The sequence below is a fragment of the Leptinotarsa decemlineata genome, unplaced genomic scaffold (genome assembly GCF_025532065.1).
Source record: "Leptinotarsa decemlineata unplaced genomic scaffold, Ldec_3_MD MMD2_tig00026336_RagTag_RagTag, whole genome shotgun sequence".
NCBI classification, from domain to species: Eukaryota; Metazoa; Arthropoda; class Insecta; order Coleoptera; family Chrysomelidae; genus Leptinotarsa; species Leptinotarsa decemlineata.
In genome coordinates, this window is record NW_027412692.1 from 4,855,580 (window position 1) to 4,869,973 (window position 14,394).

The 14,394-nt window shown below is 31.1% G+C and overlaps 2 protein-coding genes across 2 annotated transcripts; one reads left to right on the forward strand and one right to left on the reverse strand.

Annotated features, from left to right (window-relative positions):
• Positions 1–1,288: 1,288 nt before the first annotated feature.
• CycA (Cyclin A) lies at positions 1,289–9,268 on the reverse strand. The gene is made up of 5 exons (XM_023172389.2): positions 8,969–9,268; positions 8,390–8,914; positions 6,953–7,176; positions 3,648–3,852; positions 1,289–3,336 (listed from the first exon to the last, which is right to left on the reverse strand). The coding sequence occupies exons 1-5, from the start codon at positions 9,107–9,109 to the stop codon at positions 3,031–3,033; spliced, it is 1,401 nt and encodes a 466-aa protein (XP_023028157.1). The 5' UTR covers positions 9,110–9,268; the 3' UTR covers positions 1,289–3,030.
• Positions 9,269–10,241: 973 nt separating this feature from the next.
• On the forward strand, positions 10,242–14,154 carry LOC111517237 (exosome complex component RRP43). Its single transcript, XM_023173354.2, has 5 exons — positions 10,242–10,397; positions 10,857–11,031; positions 11,104–11,398; positions 12,468–12,588; positions 13,840–14,154. The coding sequence occupies exons 1-5, from the start codon at positions 10,381–10,383 to the stop codon at positions 14,057–14,059; spliced, it is 828 nt and encodes a 275-aa protein (XP_023029122.2). The 5' UTR covers positions 10,242–10,380; the 3' UTR covers positions 14,060–14,154.
• The last annotated feature ends 240 nt before the right edge of the window (positions 14,155–14,394 follow it).

The following is a 14,394-nucleotide window of genomic DNA, read 5'->3' on the forward strand; positions in this document are numbered from 1 at the left end:
TCTTCTTCTCATTTGTCACAGAACTTTGCGAATGTGCAAATTTCTAATTCTACCATCCTTAGGCATGGTTGCCAGTGTCATTACATCGTAATGAATCTATTACTATTTAATATTATTATTACGTTGTTAAGCAGAAACAATCTATTACTTTTTCATGACTCGATTATTCTAATCATTTTGACGGTATTTGTCATTGCCAAAGCACAGATTAGTCAGAAATTGAACTAAAACTCTAAGCTAAGCACACATTATTTGAGATGTAGCAACTTCCTCGTGTGTTTCTGTCGATGGCTTAGCTGTTGATGATGTCTATGTGAAATTTTATCGGTATTTTCAGTTCTTACAAGAAATCTATGAAATGGATTGAATATTGATTCAAATGTATGACGGAATTTCATTTTACTACTCACTCGTCCAGTAAATCTAATAATTTTTTTAAATTCTTCAGGTAATCAACGGATATTAAACCCGATGCTTTCAGTTGTAGGTGGTGCGTGTGAAAATAATAACCCAACTGTGAGGGTGTAATTTGACAAAAGTTCTCATACAAATTTTATAAATTCGGAGACTAATTACCACCGAGATATTTCTTAGCCATACGCTGCATGGAAAATGGGACGAATAATTTTCGTTTTTGGAAAAGTAATCTGTCTTACTAATATTATCATCATCATTATGAATAACTCCCCAAACGCTAGCAACACTTATGAACATTCATAAAAACCCAACTAGAATCATAATTATTAAAAATAATATAATTGACTTCAGTTATAGTCGTTGTAAAGATTCTAAACAGATTTGTCTACTAGATTCTGATAAGGATATGCTTTTTGGCAGTTCTAAAAATTCGACATTTTAAATTTTGTGTTATGAAGAAAATAAATGTTCATTTGTAATTCCAAGCAGTTTTCAAAACGTGGTCAAGCAGACAAGTGCATGTAAGACCATTTTCAAATGCAATCAACTATTCTCTAGTCTGATCAAATAATATTAATAAATTGGTGAGTCACTTCGTTTTAAAGGATTCACAAAACTAAAGTCACTGTTCGAGCCATGTATGGTCATAGTATTAATTTGTATTAAGTAAGTTGAGAGAGTCTAAAAAGGGAAAAGAATGAAGATACTAAGGTTTTTTTTTATAAAGAATTTATTCAATAAAAAATCAACATATTTTTTTTAATGACCATTGATTTGGTAAAATACGTACATTATCCTGCTCCTACCCCTTGAGCACTGGTAAATCTCATCAAATGAAGGTCAGGAGAGGGAAAAAATTGAAACAAATTCATGCTGAATAATATTTAAAGTAGAAATTACATTTTGGTATCAAAAGTAAAAAAGTAAGGAAAAGTATTGGTCTGGTGTATGGCAAAATAAGGAGTCTACTGTAGTACCTCGATGCTAAAATACTTAACACTAACCTAAAAAATAAATTATAAACTGTACAAAAAAATTGCATTATTCTCGTTTGTCCAAGAAATATGCGGTTTGGTCTATTCCGATAAAATGGCAAATGTTTCCTCCAAGATACAATAAAATGGCAAAAATATTAAAGTAAATGTATGTTCTCAACTGTCAGAAGTCATGGACTCAAATGCCAGAACCCCGGACAACTGCAATTTTCCAACGGCACTCTAGTTGGACATTCAAGGTATTCCAATAATCTTCTGTTTTAGTTTGGTTGAAAATCCTGTTCAAAATCCTTGTTTATTATCGAGTAACTTGTCAATAACCTGACAAGTTTCCGTTGACAATAGTTTTGATATACAGTGTGTCACATTATAGATTTGTATTTTTGCTGAGATCTAAACTTTTCAAGACTCTACTCAAGTACTAAAATTGAATAAAATTAAATAATGTACTTGTAATGAATTTGTATATATATATACCATAGTGTAGAAAAAATTTAAAAAATGCAAATTGTGTCCTCGTACATAATATTATATAGTCAGAATAATATTCTGAACAACATATTTTATATTTCTAAAGTGAAGTAAACTATCAAGAATTAACGATGTTAGTGAATTCTTGGTAAGTCATTTTTGAAGTTCAGATTTCATCTTAGAGTCCTGGAAAATGTGACCAGCCATTGAGGAAATATCCAAATTTGTACTCCTTCAAATAGCAAAAAACTGTGGGTGTTTTCAATCGAGAAAATAAGCGTGCTTCAATGAAATTAGGAATACCTCAAGAAATACAGAACGTGAAAAAAATTGATGAATAAAAATGTCAATAGGCATTTGTTAAATGAAAAAGTCAAACAATAAAGCACAAATCTTACTGAATAGTTCACAGGAAAGATTATCAATAAAAAAGTTGAAGAGAAAATGTTATTAAAAACAATCATTGTATCAGATAATCAACTAAAACTATGGAAAGTGATGTTTAAAAAAGTCAAACAATAAAGCTCTATTCTTACTGAATAATTTAAATGAAAGATCATCAATAAAAAACTTGAAGAGAAAATGTTATAAAGAATCATATAAGATAGTCAAACAAAAACAATGGAGAGTGTGTCTTAAAAAACCACTAAAATAAACTCAAGGCAAAAAATAATTGCCTCTTCATAAAATGTTTCTTCTGAATACTCTTAAAATAGATAAAAAATTCTGATGTATTCAAGACACTTGAAAAAACTTTTTATCAAACCTCCTTGTACCAAGCATTCGTCATATAATTAATTTATCAAGAGCTTGATATATACCCCATGAAACTCGAGTTAGGAAAAATCATTCGAACATTATCTCATTGACAAGTTACTCGATAATAAACACGGATTTTGAACAGAACTTTCGATCAAACTAAAACATAAGATTATTGGAATACCTTGAAACAAAATATTGGCTTTATAAAAAACTGAATTAAGTCTGGCAGTTCACGGATCCTAGACTGAAAAGAGTTCTTGAAATATGTGCACCTAACGAATATGTTCAAAAGAGATTCTAAAAATAGTAAAAATCAAGGCACATTAAAAAGGTACCAAGTTACTGGGAACAGTCTTCAGGTAAAGTGTTTCTAAAACATACGAAATTATTGTCCAAAAATTGGAGATTCGTTTGGTTTCAATGTAGATACATGCATGAACTTTTGCGACTTGTATTTGTCTTGAATGGCGTGTTGTGGATTAGTGGAGGCACCGGCAAACATGCTTGTCAAAAATTCGATACAGGGCTGAAGCTCGCCAAGATTGTAACCTGTGGACTCGCACAGTTTGTCGCTCCATAATTCTTTCTCCTTTAAGGTGTGTCTGGCAATAGCAATGGCGGAAGCTGCTATCACTGAAGGTAAAAAGTCCAGGCAGATGTCTCCGTTGAGGAGAGCTAGTTCACTCAGATACTGGAAAAAATTATCACAATTAAATAAAATTTAATGCACGGGTAATATCCAATTTAAAATTTTGTGCTGCAGTCTATGAATACGGATGTAAATTACAACTAACTGATCACTACATGTCATGAAACAAAGTCCCCGGCTGCCCAATAAACTCAAAAAGTATAAAATAGTTATCAAATGCTTTGAAGAATGGTTCAAAAATATGGCACAGCACCTACATTATAACAAAATATTTCATTGGAGTTCTTCAAATACTGGATTACGTAGATCAATAAAACACAATTATATTATATTTTGAATAACAGAATACTTACCATGGAGAGATACATAGTTTTTTCACTCAATCTGTTGGTGACACAAGTTGCAGTGATGAAGCTAAGAGGCGTCGGAACAGAAAGATCAAATCCCAATACTTTCAGGATCAAATGTTCCATACGGATCACCTGTCTTTTGTTGTAAGTATCATCTGTTATGTACACAAATTCACTAACATCTGGTGGGTAGATTTCCTCATATTTGCTGAAAAATTATTTGATACAAAATTATTAAAAATCACCAAAACGATGCAGACAGTAATGGAGAAAAAGAAATTACTATTTATCAGAACTTATCGTACTTAATAATTTTATCTATAAAAAAATGAAGATACTCATATAACGGAGGCTGAAATTTGCCTAGGTCTTCAGAATTGTAAAAATTACAAATAATGACTCTTGTTTAATAATGCAGACTGTACTATCATTTAGACGAATCTGATTTTTATGAATTATTAAAAGTTATTTGTTAACATTCTTTTGTTAAATGACATCAACTGCGATCATTTTTTGCTTAAAAGGGTCATAACTGGTGACCGAATCATGGGTATATGGTTATGACATCCAAACCAAAGTCCAATCGTCCCAATGGAAAAGTCCAGGAGAGCCAAGACAAAAAAAGCACATCAAGGTTTTGTACACTGTTTTCTTAGATTACCTTTGCATAATGCATCAGGAGTTCTTGCCATATGGCTGTATATTTTGTGTTAAAATCACTGATGTCAAGCATGAAAAGCCAAAAACACATTGAAACATATACAAAACCATTTTACATGAATATATTCAATTATTATCTTGAGAAACTTTTTTTAAACAACACTCTTCCAGTGAAATTTGAAAGAAATATTCACATTGTTAACCAAAAATCAAAAATACTAATGAAGCCATCCACTTTCGTCATATAAATACTTTATCTCCCATTGAAAAAATCATTGAGACATCGGTATATGAACAATAGATTGATTACATTGAAAGTAATAAACTGATTATGATGAACCAATCCGGTTTTTGATCTAAACACTCATGTGTCAATAATAGTGTACCTCAAGGTAGTATCTTGGGCCCGCTTCTGTTTGTTCTTTACATTAATGATATCAACTTTATTAATGGACGTGAATTCATCAACCTATTTGCAGATGATACTCTGATTGCAGTGAGTGAACCTGAATTACAAACAGCTATCAATAAAATTAATGATATTATGATCAGAATATCTGAATTCCTTAACATTAATAAATTCAAGCTCGATGTCAATAAAACGAAAGCAATGATAATTACAACAAAACATAAACATAATTCAATTGACAAAACATCTATAAGTATAAATATTTACAATCAAAAATTGAAATTGTCGAGGAATTCAAATATTTGGGGTTCATCACGGATCCAACACTGAATATGAAAAAACATTTCAATTATATCCGCAATAATATTGCTAAAAAACCATTTTTCTTTGGCCGTGTAAACAATTGCTTACCGTTTCAGACTTCCATTACAGTTTTCAAATCAATCATTCAACCACATTTCGATTACTGTGCTACTTTACTATCACAACTTGATGCAAATTTTTAGTCTACACTGCAAAAACTACAGAATAGAGGCATGCGCCTAATTTTAAGATGTAACAGATATACGCCAACTACAACAATGTTGGAAGTTCTGGATTGGCTTTCTGTTCTATTTTACCATGGTATTCATCTTCAAAATATTGTCCGGTAATCCACCCCCATATTTTGACCAATTTATTGTTTTCCATCACCAAATTCATAATTCTAATTTATATGTACCACATTGGAACTTTACACAATCCATGAACTCCTTATTCCATAAAGATTTATTGGGTTACAATAACCTCCCACTTGAGATAAAACAAAGTGAATCTTATTTGAATTAAAGGGGTTATATTTTTAGGAGTGATTAATTCCATGTGAGTACAATTTATTACCATTCATTCAAAGTAGAACTAATGTGAATGATATCTGATTCTTATTCCACAACAAATGTTTGAAATACAAACTGAGTAGAGAAAAGTATCTTCTGTATAATTCAGTGTTCATATAGAAGTATTTGTTTCGAAAGAATTATTTTCTTTCGTGTAATTCAATGTTTATATGAAAGTAGCTGTTTCAGGAGGACTTTCTTTCAGTTTGTGTCTGAAAGTTACTTCTTTGCATGATCTACACATTCATGTATAGAGTTTCAAATTGATTATTTCCTTCCTTTCTTTGGAAGATTCTCTCATCCCTTTTTTTTGTATCAGATGGAGTAGTAGAAAGCCAAAAACTTTCTTTCCCAAAAAATTAATTACTCCTAAAAATATAACCCCTTAAATTCAAATAAGATTCCTCTTGGCTGGGATTAAATCAAATAGGTGAATGAATATCATTACGATGTCATCGATGACATAAGCAGATCAAGCTTATTCCGTGACATTCAAAATCGTAATTCATGAATGAAGTGTGTGTATTTTCTATAATGTTATCCAATTTGGTACTGAAGAGCCTTAGGGCAAGTGTCTTAAGGCGAAACATCGGTGTATAATAGTGAGGGTGACAGTGTTCCATGTGAGTACAATTTATTACCATTCATTCAAAGTAGAACTAATGTGAATGATATCTGATTCTTATTCCACAACAAATGTTTGAAATACAAACTGAGTGGAGAAAAGTATCTTCTGTATAATTCAGTGTTCATATAGAAGTATTTGTTTCGAAAGAATTATTTTCTTTCGTGTAATTCAATGTTTATATGAAAGTAGCTGTTTCAGGAGGACTTTCTTTCAGTTTGTGTCTGAAAGTTACTTCTTTGCATGATCTACACATTCATGTATAGAGTTTTAAATTGATTACTTCCTTCCTTTCTTTGGAAAATTCTCTCATCCCTTTTTTTTTGTATCAGATGGAGTAGTAGAAAGCCAAAAACTTTCTTTCCCAAAAAGTGAATCTATTATGACATTAAAAAAAGGACTTACTAGTCATTTGAAAATACAACATCTACATTAAAGTTGATATTAAATTAACAAATATATCTAATATTCGTAATTTACATTGTTATTTTTTCCATTTATTGAATGCTTGGATAATTCGAGCATACATATTTTAGTGTTATGAAATTGGACTGTGACTTTGTCTATCCAATTTTAAAATGTTTTTGTATATTAGGATGCCTATCTGAAATAAATATTATTATTATTTTAAAAAAATAATCAAGATCCCAAAAAATAGATGGTGACTGACTCAACAGATATGTATGATAATATAATAGAGTATTATAATATGTCAATTAAATATTTGAAAATTACTCACGCAGCTAGAAACATTGCAGCAGTTCCCACCAATTGCAACTTTGCCCTCACCACAGACATGTAGCTCAGGAAACGATCAATATAATTAACAGCAAGAAATAATGTTTCTGTGTGGAATTTGTATTCTTCGGCAACTTCGACTAACCAATCCACCAAAATGGTCCTCATGCTTGAGGTGACATCTGGTTGTTTCTTCATGTAGCCAGGTTTTGGTCTATGTCGTAGCTGAAAATCAATAATGATTCATTGAAAATATTGAAAATTCAATAAAAATTTGTCTGCCTGCTCTCATCCTCTCATTTTTTTACTTTACAAGTTTGTTTTTCAAAACACTATCCACAAATTACTCCTCTTACTCAACTTTGGCTGTAGCTTAGCACATAAGATAAAAAAAAGTATCTCGAAAATATATCACCAGTTAATAGATGAATGCAAACATTTTCAGCTCAATTAATTTTTAACAAAAAGCTTTTTTCACAATACTAGTATTTTTACGTTCTTTATTGTTTTGAACTCATTTAAAAAAATATATTTTTAACATTTTAGTTCGATGTTCTTTAAATACGTGTTTTTTTACTTTTTTAAACTATATTTATTTTCATTTTTTAGTTTCGTATGCTATTGCAAGTAACATCAATACTCTTTTATATATTACAGTGTGTAGCTTTCCTATGAATGATATCTGTTTCAATCCCAATAAAAGTGATTTTCATATAATTTAACCTTTCTATGAAGTACTATATGTTTGGAAATGACTTTTTTCTTTCCTGTAGTTCAATGTTCATGTGAAAGTATTAGTTATGATAAAATTTTTTCTTCCAGGTTATATTTGAAAAACTTCTGTGTATGTTCTACCTTTCTGTATAAAGGGTTTTTATCGCAATTATTTTCTTTCTTTCTTTCCATGGAAGATTCCATTTTTTGTTTAATGATGGGTAAGTAAAAAGCCAAAAAGTTTTTTCACAAAAAACTAATCTCTCCTGAAAATACATCGTTTTCAATTTGAATAAATTACTTATTGTTGTAAATAAAACTCTAGGTCCAAGACTCGCTCATGTATATTCAAAAATGATAGCTTTGTGGTCACAGAGACGTCAGATTATTTATCAGCAGTAGAAAGAATTTTCGCTTCAATATAGAAGTGACCATTATGATGATGTCATACTTTTCGCATTTAGATAGGAGATTTCTAAGAATTTAAAAAATGTTTATTTGGGGATAGATGCATTGTAGACTTCATGTAGATCATGTAAAAATGATTACATTTTTGATAGTTAAATCTTGAACAGCTGAATTTCACAAGTGAGTTTGCTCAACAGTTTGCATAATTCATCCCTACCATAAATAGCTAATTCATATGTTAGCAGTATTGCAGTAACATCATGAATGTATTACTACTAGTATTTACTATGGTACAAAATTATACAAAAATACAAACCTCATGTTCTCGTAGATATCTGTAAATATCAGTTCGATACTCCTCCATCTCGAAGAAAATATCCTTGGAACTCTTGTTTCCTCGAAGAAGAACATCTCCTGCTACCTCCATACTCCTGTCGAAGGACTGCTCCATTTTGACTGCGCTGGACATAGACACATCAAGCGATTCCTTAGCCTCATCTTCAAGACGCTGTTTCCTCTCCAACTCAACCAATTCAATTTTTGAAAAAATTTTGTCATCTGCAGCACCTTTGTATGCCTGAGCTAAGCCAGAGTGCCTGCTTTTATGTTTCTGTTCAATAACAGCCAAATGATCTTCATAACCTTGATCCTCATAGACTTTGAAAGCTTCAAACTGGGCACATGGTATGATGGGGTTAACGAGGTTTTTGCGGTTCTCCTTGAAATCATTTTCAATTTTCAGGACCTGGTTATCGCGATTTTTACTGTTGTTTTCCAAAACTTTAGAATGATTTCCAATGTTTTTCAAGATGGCGTTATTTGAACCAGTTAAACCCAACGGCTGAAAAATCAAAGGTAAGTTTCACAGAAACAAAGATTTAATAGTTTTACTCACTTGTTTTCCCTTCACATTGACGTTGTTTATCACGTTATTCCTTTGACCGAAAGCAGTTCTTTTCTGATGAACGGCCATGGCAGTATGCTTATGCAGTTCAGGCAAACTGTTTTCCTTATTTTCATTGCGAATTGTGTCCATGTTGCCTGATTAATTCCAACCGATCCAACTCCCTCAGCAAACACTCGAAAACTGAGTACTTACCGAATATTTTAATTCAAGAAAAACGACCTACAATCTGAAGTACTCTCTCAGAAATGCGGGAAAGAACAGCTGAGGCGGTAGACCGAGACAGTCGTTATAACCCGAAAATCAACACCAAATCAACCAATAGGAAGCAAGTTACTTATCACGTGACGTTATAAACTGGTACCTTCTACAAACAAATTTACCTACTTAAGGTAGGTGGAATAAATGCAATTATAAAATTGAGAGGTACCAATCCATAAATTTTTGTGGGAATTCGAAATACGAAATTCAAAACGTGATGAAACTGAAAAGAGCAGAAACAATTTGAAATTCATAGATATATATATGTTGAATGTGTAATTTAAAATACACCAATCATAATCATTCTTGAAGAAGAAGCCAAAAAATTGTCAATTGTCAATGACAGATAAAATATTTGAACTTTACCGCTACTATAATTAAAATTGCGAATCGGATATATCATGAAATCAAAGGAAATATGTAATAATTTAATGGAATCGAAAGGTTTTGGCTTTCTATGTAAATATTCATAATTTTATATTCTGAACCTCAATACACTGAAAATTAATAACACTATCCATGCTCTACAGAAGCGTGTACATCGTTCTATAATTAACATTGAGTCTGTATGATATTTGATATTGGCAACACTGTTTTAGGGAAGGCATGTTAATGACAGAATAATTCCTATTATGTGCTAAAACGTTTGCGTACTATTTTATGCCATTGTTTGTTATTTATTTCTTGTTCCTTGCTAATTAAGTGTGTAATAATCCCATCTTTTACTTTTTCCATCCTGGGTTCTTTTTATACGAGACACCATTTTGGTTTGTGATAATGCTCCACAGCTGCCCTGAAGCGGGAAGAGTCTACCTGCTATAAATAAATGTCTTGCATATAGAATAATATGTTGGAGGAGAGATGGAAAAACAGAGAATGAAAATATATTAAGAAGAAAAAAATGCAGTACAATATTGTGTAAAACAAGGCTCTTTTACTCCTTGGACAAAGTTTTTATTATAGTTATTACTATAATGAAGAGCACTGGTCATAAGCCAAATCTGGAAGCCGGGACCAAAATTAATAAGAAGAAGAGTGTGCAATAAAAAAGGAGAAGAAGAGTGTGCAATAAAAAAGAAGAAGAAGAGTGCAAAAATTCCCCATAATATTTTTGAATTATTGAATTGAGAAGTTAAATTAAAATGGCAGAACAGTATAAGTACGTATTCAGTAAATCTTATTTGAATAGTGTGTATCACTAGAGATGGAATAAATAACAATCTATCATTGAGCTGAAAAATATCTGCCTTTACATAATTTACAGAAAACATGACATATTTTATACCTTTTTTTTTTCGGTTTACAACCTTCCACAATCTGTAAAAATTAAAGCTAAATCAATAGAGAATGTGCTGAAGTGTAGTAAAGGGCAAAATAAGAAGTTCACCCCAAAAAGTTACTGCGTAATATAAATTTTGCCTAGAAATTGAAAAAAAATTAAATACTGATACTTTTCCTTCAGCAAATTCACTATTGATTCAACTTTTATTTTTTCAGATTCTGGAAGGTTATAAACCCAAAAAACAGTATAAAATATTAAGTTCTCCACAAAAAAAAAGTCCTTTAAAGAACACATGACATATATTATGGTACTAGAAACATTGAAAACTATTTTCAGGTCTTTGCATCCTATAAAGTATTACCGTGATTATTTAGCACACGAAATACGTCCTGATGGTAGAGAGTTTAATAAATTTAGGCCAATTATTTTGAATGTTGGGTCCTTAGATACTGCTGATGGGTCAGCTATAGCTAAAGTTGGCCAGACTACTGTAGTGTGTGGAATTAAAGCTGTAAGTATATTGTATGAATCTGTAATACTATAGCTAACTAGACAAAATATGTAAAGTTATTTGAAATTTCAGGAATTGTGTAAACCTAAAGCTGAATCTGCTGATAAAGGTTTTATTGTACCAAATCTAGAATTACCTCCCTTATGTTCTTCAAAGTTTCGCCCAGGTCCCCCCAGTGATCAAGCCCAGGTATTAAGTCAACTCATAGCAGATGTAATAGAAAACTCCAAATGCATTGATTTAACAGATCTTTGCATTTTTCCTGATAAACTGGTGTGGTGTCTTTATATAGATTTCATTTGTTTGAATTTTGATGGTGCGGTGGTAGATGCCTCTGTTATAGCACTAATGGGAGCATTGAAAACAGGTAAAGTTACTTTTCCTTAAATTTCAACATATAGTTTGAAATAAAGCATTAGCAATGCCATTAAATGAGAAGAAAACTGATGTGATACGTTACTGTGGTAAAAAACATAGAAATTTTCATTTCTCTTTTCATTATGATCTCCTACCTGTAGTAACGGCTACATCCATCAATTTATTGATGTGATACGATTAAGAAATGTTTATCCTTTGTCCAAGCTAGACTCACATGACTTTAGCAAAACTAATATTGTGACTGTACACCTGTCTGCACTTATTTGAAAATATATCCTAGTTTGCTAACTGAGAAATTGAATTTTATTCCAACAGATTGTAAAATTATTGTCAATATACATTTTTTAAAGAAAAATATCCTATTTGTCAGTAATTTTGTACATCAGGCGAATATCTGAATATTTATGTATATAAATTTGTAACACATTATTAGGTAATTATTTTTTTCAAAAATAATTGTGATTGGACTTGCATATTTTTGTCTGGTGATCGCAAATGGCCCCTTACTTACTTGTCACTTCTTTTTTTCATTGAAAATGTTTAACTGTCTCAAACTTTTATCTTTTCCAGTAAAGACCTCATAATCCTTCATGAAAGTAAATGCCATTTTTACAAAATACTTTTTCATTGGTTTTGTTGACAGTCTTTCAAAATTAATGACAATGGCCACATCATTGTCCTATTTATCTGTGTATAAAAAAAAATAGAGAATTTTGCCTTATTTTTTGTCATCCAAAATGTCCCTTCCTCAAAGTTGAGTAAAATCTACGAAATTTGGCATTACATTTTTGGACTCTGTCATCTCAAGGAAAACTTCAAAAATTGCAGTCAAATTTGAGAGCTTGATGAAATTAAAATCAGTAGATCTTACAAAGTCTGTCTCTGACTTTGAATATAGTTATATATCTTGTTCAAATATATAAAAATTGCATGGGAAATTATACCTCACCACCAAAAGGATATTTTCAAGTTATTGAGAATATTTTGTTTACAATGAATTTATTAAAATCTCCCTTTGTTTTCATGTGGAAGTTCAATTTTGAATTTTTACATTTCAGCTACATTACCAGTGGTTAATTATGATGCAGCTTTGGATAATATCCAAGTTGATGCGGATCATAGAAAATATCTCACTATCCACAGCACACCTGTATCTACTACTTTCGCAATATTTGATGAGTAAGTTTTTTTATTTATTGGTGGTATTGAACTATAATTTATATTTCACCTTAATTGTTGATTTATAAAGATAATTTTCTTTTTTTTAAGTAGAATATCTAGGTACGTATAAATTATTTCAACTTGATATAGGCGCTGTTGCCAATATGTGAATTAGAAACAAATCCCTTTAAAAATTAAAACCCAACATTTGAAACATCAATTTTAATACTTTTAGTAGTGAATTTAAAACTCATGAATTAAACTCAACTTTATTTTGTTCAAACTTGCATTTGCTGCAATAACCCAAATTGGGGAACATTCCCCATTGCTGTTGATTGCTAAAATCGTTGGGCACCCACTTTTCGAGCTTATTGGCCGTTTTAATATGTTTCAAACCATAAAAACTGCGTGGTAGCTGATGCCTAGTTCTTCTCCATCCCAAGCACTGTTTGTGATGAGTCAGTCTCCTCCGAAGTCCTCAAATCCTCATCCTGGATTACTGTAGGTCGATCACTTGGGGGCTCATCATTAAGGCTAAAATGTCTGGAATGAAATTTCGCAAACCAATGTCAAACAGTGTGTCCATTAACACCATTATTGCGAAATGACTGTTTCATTTTTAGGGCTTTTTGGCAGCTCTTTGGTTCAGTTTGAATTCGTAGTGAAAAATTGGCTGAAAATCGCTCAAAGATCATATAATAATGAACTGAAAGGAGGCAAAAAATAAAATTCTGAAAAAAATGAACAGCATCACTGTATGGAGTTCAAAATTATCCATCGATCAATATATACCACGACACAGTGGAATAAATATTTATCGAGATATGAAATTACAAATACACATGACATGAAAACGGACAAAACTTTTGAAACAACCTAATACTTCTCCAGCATTACCCAAAAGAAAATGTGGGAATTTTTCGAGGAAAGGAAGAAACAAAATTCAGATAATAAATATATATATGTATATATAGAAAAAAGTAAAATATATATAAAAATCATTATTGTTAGTTACACTTACACATTATTTATTATATTTTGTACATTAGGGCAACCTAAATAAATAAATTACTACTACAGATATCTCGTTAGAGAATCAATTGATATTTTGAATATAATTATCAGCTTCACAGCGGTATATTTATAGAACAGAATAGTTTTTGGAAAAAACTATTATTTAATTCATTCGAAGATAATACATTTTTTGATAAAACATGATTGTTGTGTAAAATACTTTCATTTCTGTATGCTTGTTTTTTACTCTTACAGCAAAATCATCCTGGCAGATCCTACAGTGGAAGAGGAAGATCTGTGTACGGGTATTTTAACAATAGTTGTGAAGAACGATGATGAATTGTGCTGTGTTCACAAACCGGGGGGTAGTCCTTTACCTGATGAAGATCTATTCAAATGTATAGATGTGTCGGTGGAAAGAGTACCATTGTTGAAAAAGTTAATTGAAACTTCAATAAAAAATGTTACGAATTGATGAAGATATAAATTCTTTTTTTTTGCTTACCTTATTTTCAAATAAAATGAGTCTGTACATAGTTTGTAAATACTTGAATAAAAATGCTTCAGATATTCTGATAAATATTTTTGCCAACTCGTACTTATGTTTAAATTGAAAAGGGCCTTTTGGCATTTTAATGACTTTTCCAAAATAACTTCTGAGAGTCTATTCTTTTTTATAACAACTATTAGGTGAGCAAAAAAAAGAAAACAAGCAACTAATTGAATAATTTGAAAATCTGTATTACAAGTTTCATCATCCTCCCCACTGCTAGAGGAATTATTTTTCCTCTAGATCCAATAGACAAATTT

Bases quoted from the DNA above. Each gene is read 5' to 3' on its own strand.
- CycA (XM_023172389.2), bottom strand. From the start codon at position 9,109: ATGGACACAATTCGCAATGAAAATAAGGAAAACAGTTTGCCTGAACTG. The intron at 7,177-8,389 runs GTTTGTATTTTT...ATTGATTTTCAG, and splicing joins GATATCTACGAGAACATGAG to CTACGACATAGACCAAAACC. The intron at 3,337-3,647 runs GTAAGTATTCTG...AATTTTTTCCAG, and splicing joins AAACTATGTATCTCTCCATG to TATCTGAGTGAACTAGCTCT.
- LOC111517237 (XM_023173354.2), top strand. The intron at 11,032-11,103 runs GTAAGTATATTG...TTGAAATTTCAG, and splicing joins TAGTGTGTGGAATTAAAGCT to GAATTGTGTAAACCTAAAGC. The intron at 11,399-12,467 runs GTAAAGTTACTT...TTTACATTTCAG, and splicing joins AATGGGAGCATTGAAAACAG to CTACATTACCAGTGGTTAAT.